Source organism: Psammomys obesus, unplaced genomic scaffold (genome assembly GCF_907164565.1).
Source record: "Psammomys obesus unplaced genomic scaffold, mPsaObe1.curated_primary_1811, whole genome shotgun sequence".
NCBI lineage: Eukaryota > Metazoa > Chordata > Mammalia > Rodentia > Muridae > Psammomys > Psammomys obesus.
In genome coordinates, this window is record NW_026594820.1 from 1 (window position 1) to 7,486 (window position 7,486).

A 7,486-nucleotide genomic window follows, 5' to 3' on the forward strand; every position below is an offset into this window, starting at 1 on the left:
TCCTCGGTTGCCGCGTCATCCTTATCGGCGAAGGCTGCGCGCGACAAGTGGTGCCGAAACCCGGGAAGCCGCCGAACCCGGGTAGAGGGACAGCTTTGAGGACCCCGACTGCTCGTCGGAAAGAGGATCCAAGCCAGTGACCTGAGAAACTCCGGAGACTTTTCAGCAAGGTATGATTTCTGTGGTCTGGGTGATTCCGTTTCTCGTTGTTAGTCTCGTTTTCGTTCTTTTCTGTTGTCTGTGTCTTAATTGTGGGAAACGGGATACGGTTTGTATTCGTCCTTTTTGCGACACTGCATAATTTGGCTGTAATCCTCAAGTAGATAACTGAGTTGCCACACCCTCCCCTGTAGATAAAGGAGCAATGGGCAACCATCCGAATAAGCCGCTTCTAGAAGCAGCGCGGGCGCTGTTGAAACAGAAGGAGCTTAAGGTCCCAGATCGGGTGTTGCAGAACTTTCTCAAAGAAGTAGATCGAGTGGCTCCCTGGTTCGTTCTCTCCGGGTCCCTTACGGAAGGATCATGGAGCAAGCTAAGTGGGGATCTGACACGAGAAAAGGAACAGGGGACCCTAAGACCAGGGGTATGGCCACTGTATAAATTGTTCAAATCGTGCATTAAGGATGAGAGGTGCAAGGAAAAGATCAAGGAAGGCCAGCGGGTCTTGTCAGACCATCAGGATAGTGTATCAGAAGCTGAAAAGGATAAAGAGGCTAATAAAAGGAAGAAGCCTTCTAAGAAAAAAGAAAAGAAAAGTCATGAGAACAAGGATGTGTTAACCAAGCTAGCTAAGTTAGAAAAAAGGGCAGCACAACTTGCAAAGAAGAAAGAGGAGCTTGAAGATAAGGCAAAAAGATTGCAACTCTTACCAACCCCGCAAGAAAAAAAAGATGAGGATGAAAAACCTAAATTATATCCGCTCCTCACTGAGTTCAAAAATTGCACTCTATCATCTTCTTCTGAAGGGGAGGATGAGCAGGAGTCATCTGACTCTGAGGAGTCGGGTCTTGACCCTGCTGAGCAGGCAGAGTTAGATGAGGAAGCTGCAAAATATGAGGAAGAGAGATATGGCCCCGTCCCGCCTTATTCACCTAGGCGTGGCTCTGTAGCTTTTAAGTGCAGTACAACAGCTCCTCCCTATGAGGAAGTGGAAAAACACACAGGATCAGGAGGAAGGCCGTCACGCATTCCTGAAAAGGAAGTTAGAAAGATACAAGCAGCATTTCCTGTATGGGAAGATGCTCAAAATCAGAGGCAATATGCTCCTCTAGATTTGAAACAACTAAAGACATTGGTGGAGGCAGTACAGACGTATGGTATCAGTGCCTCTTTTACCTTGGCATTGGTAGAGAGGCTAGCTGCTGATGCTATGACTCCCGCTGACTGGAATAATACCGTGAAGGCATGTCTCTCTATGGGTCAATGTCTTGATTGGAGAGCAATTTATCAGGAATTATGCATGGCTCAGGCTAGGCAGAATGCAACTAATCAGCACCCTCAATGGAATTATGATATGCTTACAGGTCAAGGTCAATGGGTTGTTAATCAGTCAATGTATCCTGCTGAGGTGTACCAACAGATCAACAAGGCAGCTGTTCGTGCCTGGAGGAGTTTACCAAATAAGGGACAGGTTACCGGAAATTTGACAAAGATTATACAAGGAGCTACAGAGCCTTTTTCAGACTTTGTGGCTAGAATGATGGAAGCAGCAGGAAGAATATTTGAGGACCCTGAGGGCGCAATACCGTTTGTGGAGCAATTAATTTTTGAGCAATGTACCAAGGAGTGTAGGAATGCCATTACTCCCTGGAAAGGAAAAGGAATAAACGCTTGGATGAAAGCGTGCAGAGAGATAGGAGGTCCACTGTCTAATCAGGGCATCGCAGCTGCGGTATTATCAGCTCAGAAGGCTGCAAATGCAAAGTGTTTTAATTGTGGAAAGATGGGTCATATGAAAAGGCAGTGTCGGGCGCCAACTGCGACCCCTAATGCTCAGCCTGTCAAACAGCCAGGGTTGTGCCCAAGGTGTAAAAAAGGAAAGCATTGGGCAAATGAATGCAGGTCTGTTAAGGACAATCAGGGGAGGCCCCTTCCGGAGCGCTCTACTGAGCAGCCAAAAAACGGGAACAGGGGCCCCCGACCCCAGGGCCCAAGACAAATGTATGGGGCCATCCAGGAGACACCCTACCAATCAAAAGGGTTTGTGAAGATGACTCCATCCGGAGAGCAACCTCCGGATCAGCAGGATTGGACTTGCGTGCCACCACCAGAGCAGTATTGACACCTATAATGGGATGTCAGCCTATACCTTCAGATTTAGCAGGCCCCTTGCCAGAGGGTTCAGTGGGACTGATAATTGGCCGCTCATCTGCCACCTTAAAAGGATTGCAAGTTCATCCAGGAGTCATTGATCAAGATTTCACAGGACAAATTCAAATGTTATGTTCCTCCCCTAGAGGGATTAGTGCCATCTCGCCTGGGGACAGAGTGGCCCAACTTTTGATCTTACCCAGTTTACATCAGAACTTCCCAAGTGATAAAATTACTCGAGGAGAAAAAGGCTTTGGTTCCTCGGGAGGACAGCATATGTTCTTGTCATTGGGTATGCAAGAACGCCCTATGATGAGTTTGATAATAGAAGGGAAAACTTTTCAAGGTCTATTGGACACTGGAGCAGATACCAGCATAATTTCTAAAACTTGGTGGCCGTCGCGATGGCCTCTTATTCTATCATCTCAATCCCTACAAGGGTTGGGATATGAAAATGCTCCTCAAAAGAGTGCGAAGACTTTGCATTGGCAAAATGAGGAAGGAAAAAGGGGCATGTTCGCTCCTTATGTGCTACCTCTTCCCATTAATTTATGGGGAAGGGATGTGTTACAACAATTGGATTTTACCTTAACTAATGAATACTCTCCTCAAAGTCAACAAATAATGAAGAACATGGGATGTGTTCCAGGTAAAGGACTGGGTAAATGCCTGCAAGGACGCACTAGCCCTATCCCAACCTCGGAAAAGAAAGATAGAACAGGCCTGGGTTTTTCCTAGGGGCCACTGAGGAGGCGATTCCCATTCCCTGGACTACAGAGGACCCAGTTTGGGTTCCTCAGTGGCCTTTAACCTCTGAAAAGCTTGCAGCAGCTGAGCAGCTAGTTCAAGAGCAGCTCAGCCATGGCCATATTGAGTGCTCACAGTCACCTTGGAATACTCCCATCTTTGTCATTAAGAAAAAATCTGGAAAGTGGAGATTGTTGCATGATTTAAGAGCTATAAATAAACAAATGCAGGTTATGGGGCCAATTCAGAGAGGCCTACCATTGTTGTCTACCCTTCCTGCGAACTGGAATTTGGTAATGGTAGATATTAAAGATTGTTTCTTCTCTATTCCCTTACACGATCAGGATAGAGTTAGGTTTGCATTTACCTTGCCTAGTGTAAATCATGAACAACCTGATAAGAGGTATCAGTGGAAGGTCTTACCTCAGGGAATGGCCAATAGTCCAACCATGTGCCAACTCTATGTGGCCAACGCTATTCAGCCAGTTAGAAATCGGTTCCCTGCTATTAAGGTATGTCATTATATGGATGACATCTTGCTATGCCATGCTGAGCAAGCATTACTGCAACAGGCATTTGAGATGTTGTCCGCTAACCTAAAACAAAAGGGTTTGTACATAGCACCTGAAAAGGTACAAGAGGGAGAGATCGGTAATTTCCTTGGCTCAACTATTTATCCTAGACGCATTAGACCTCAAAAGATTACCATTAGGAGAGATGTGCTCAACACGCTTAATGATTTTCAAAAACTTTTGGGCGATATTAATTGGCTAAGGCCTTACTTGAATTTAACTACTGCAGAACTTAGGCCTTTGTTTGCCATCCTTGAAGGAGATTCAGCCATTACCTCTAGTAGGCAGCTTACAGCGGAGGCTGCTGAAGTATTGACTAAGGTGGAAGATAGGCTTAAGGAAGCCTCTTTAACTCGGCTGGACCCCTTCAGTCCATTCCATTTATGCATTATCCCATCACCACAGCAACCCACCGCAGTCCTATGGCAGCAGGGACCTTTGCTTTGGATTCATTCTCAGACATCTCCAGGAAAGGTGTTAAGTCATTACCCAACTCAAGTTGGAGAAATAGCCTTAAAGGGTGTTCAATCAGCCCTGACTCATTTTGGCTGTGAGCCAGCATCTATTTTTGTGCCATACACCGCTCATCAAGTAGGGGTGTTATGTGCCACTTTGGATGTGTGGGCAATTCTTCGCTGCACCTTTACTGGTAATATAGATAATCATTATCCTAAACATCCATTGTTGCACTTCTCTTTAACTAATGCATTTATTTTTCCAAGAGTTACACAAAGCCAACCTATTGTAGGGGCTATTGATGTGTTTACTGATGGCTCAAAAACTGGCATAGGGAGTTATGTTGTGGGTGGACAATCATTTCAAAAGCAGTTTTCATTTTCCTCCCCACAATTGGTTGAATGTGCAGTAGTGGCTGAAGTTCTAAGGAACTTCTCTCAGCCCTTAAATATTGTTTCTGACTCACACTATGTGGTGGGAGCAGTAAAAATTCTAGAGACAGTGGGATTGATTTCTTCTAAAAGTACTGTGGCAATATTATTTGATGAGATACAACATATTATTAGGAATAGAGCAAATCCTTTCTTCATACAGCATATGAGAGCTCATACTTTGTTGCCTGGACCTATGACAAGAGCTAATGATTTAGCAGACAAGGCTACCAGAGCAATTTGTCTTGCATTAAATCCTGTAAAAAATGCCACCTCCTTTCATGAATTGTATCATGTTCCAGCTGATACGCTCAGGCTGAGATTTGGCGTCTCTCGCGCAGAAGCTCGGGAGATAGTTTTAAAATGCGCCAGTTGCGCGGAGTTTCGGCCATCACCCAACATTGGAGTCAACCCCAGAGGTCTTAAGCCATTACATATTTGGCAGATGGATGTTACTCATGTTCCTGCCTTTGGCAGACTTAAATATGTACATGTATCTGTTGATACATGCTCAGGAGTGATTCATGCCACTCCCCTGTCAGGAGAAAAAACGGCTCATGTCATTACCCACTGTCTGGAGGCCTGGGCAGCCTGGGGCAAGCCACGTCAGCTAAAAACTGATAATGGCCCTGCTTATGTATCTAAGGTTTTTCAACAGTTCTGCCAAAAAATGGAAGTTCATCATGTAACAGGATTGCCTTATAATCCACAAGGGCAAGACATGGTAAAACGGGCAAATGGTGTTTTAAAGACTTATGTGCAAAAACAGAAGGGGGGGACTCTGCCCCATTACAATGGGACAGAAAGCAACCATATCCCTTGCTTTATTTACTTTAAATTTTTTGAAATTGGATTCGTGTGGGCGGTCTGCTGCAGACAGACATGCTGACCATGCCTCCTCAAATGAGCTGGTAAAATGGAAAGATGTGCTTGATAATCAATGGAAAGGACCGGATCCTATTTTAATAAGATCCAGGGGAGCTGTTTGTGTTTTCCCACAGGACCAAGAAAATCCGATTTGGGTTCCAGCGCGGCTGACCAGAGTGGTCAAGCAAGATGAGCCTGATCTTAACCCTGATCCTGATCTTGAGCGGAGTGCAGATGGACCTGAAGGTGGAGACCCAGGAGATCCGCTGGGGGATCCTATCAACATTCCCACGACCAATGCCAGTCATGTATGATGCACAAGTCTTCCCCCGTTTCTTTACCACCAATGACTCCATTGGGCTACCATATTTGCCAATGTCTCAGGACATAGCCCCTATACCAGACAACAACACCCAGCCAAATAACGGCAGTCTTTGTTTTACAACCAACCAGACTCATGCTGACTCATGTATAAAGCTAGGAAATTTTTCTTATGCCAAGTTAGGAAAAGAGACCATCAGGAATCGTACATCTTCAGCTAATGCTACGGTCCTTTTTGGATGGTGGCCACAGCACGGTTCATCTTATGGGAGCAATGAACGAAAGCACCAACCTCAGTACGCCCCCTTCTGCACTGGCCGGCATGCGGACTCTTCAATTATTTTCCCATGGACGGGCTGTCAGAGTCGCAGAGCGCATCTGCTCGAAAATGGACTCTTTACCTTTTCACCCTTGGAAGGGTATGGAAATTACACCGAAATGAGTCCCTGGAATTACCCCACCAATCCCTTTAATATTTGGCTGCTGTGTGGTGTTGGTGGCAGTTGCACAGATCTCTCACCCATGGTCACCATTTTGGGTGGAGCGACAGCTACTACCACTCTGCTTGCAAATGTCAGACCTGGATCCATATCCGCGACGGAATTAGGAGGACTAAAGTCGGTGGAGCCCACCCCAGTTTGTGTTTGGCCTCCATTTGTTTGGACAGTTTGTAATTATACTGGATGTTTTTATGCTCTGTGTTGGAATGCTAGTGAGTATGACTTGGCTACTGTAGCCCGCATGCCCCGTTTTCTGCCTATTCCAGTGAGGACTAGTAGTTCTTTGGCCCTATTTCGTCAAAAGCGTGATTTTGGTATCACCGCAGCAATAGTGGCTATTATAGCCACTGCGGCGGTTGGAGCCTCCCTGACTATATCAGCCTTAGCATTAAATGGCCAGGTTGCCACGGCTCATACCCTCAATAATTTGTCAGCATCAGTTAGTGAAGCGATAGATATACAGGCTTCCGTGAACAATCAGTTAAAAGGAGGATTAATGATAGTTAATCAACGTATTGATTTGGTTCAAGAACAGCTAGAGATTTTGTGGCAGCTGGCTCAGTTGGGATGTGAAACTACATTACCAGGAATTTGTGTAACTTCTGTTCCATATAACAGGTTTACTAGGGCTGCAAATTTATCCATAGAATTGTCTCGTTTGCTGCAATCTAATTGGTCCGCCGAATTTGATGAGACAATAAGAAAATTACGCCTAGCAATTGTTCAAATTAATTCCACTCGCCTAGACGTTTCCATTACTCAAGGATTGTTTAATTGGGTGTCCTCCGCCCTCTCCTATTTTAAGGAGTGGGTTGGAGTGGGAATGTTTGGAGTAACCCTGTTTGCAGGACTGCTCCTCTGTTTTTGGTTGCTCTGCAGATTCAAGAGACAACAACATCTTAAAAATGTGGCCATGGTGCAGGCTATGCTGGCTGTGGAACAGGGGGCATCCCCCCAAGTTTGGCTTAACTTGCTCAACCGTTGAGACTCTGTCTAGAACTTATGGCACCCCTGAAGGGCACAGGTTCCCATTGCACCGGGATGCTGTTCTGGACAGACCTCTGCACTCCCCAGGGCTCGGGTTCCCATTGCACGGGGCTAAGGGTGCAGAGGGTCTCCTACACTGTGTAAACTCCTTGATCGCTGATGCTGTTGGCTCAGCAGGCTGATCGGTGACCTCATGGTGTGTTAATTTTTCTGGTTGAAATGGCCTTTAATTAATAAAAAAGGGGGAGATGTCGGGAGCCGCTCCCGCCACTACAAGGTGGCGCCGGTCTCCTGC

General features: G+C 45.9%; 1 protein-coding gene across 1 annotated transcript; it reads left to right on the plus strand.

Moving 5' to 3' along the window:
• Positions 1-7: 7 nt before the first annotated feature.
• Positions 8-6,673, plus strand: LOC129685634 (uncharacterized; the record flags this gene model as incomplete). Its single annotated transcript, XM_055619146.1, has 2 exons — positions 8-170; positions 5,518-6,673. A coding segment is annotated over exon 2 (1,101 nt), but the record flags the coding sequence as incomplete, so codon positions are not given.
• Between the last annotated feature and the right edge of the window lie 813 nt (positions 6,674-7,486).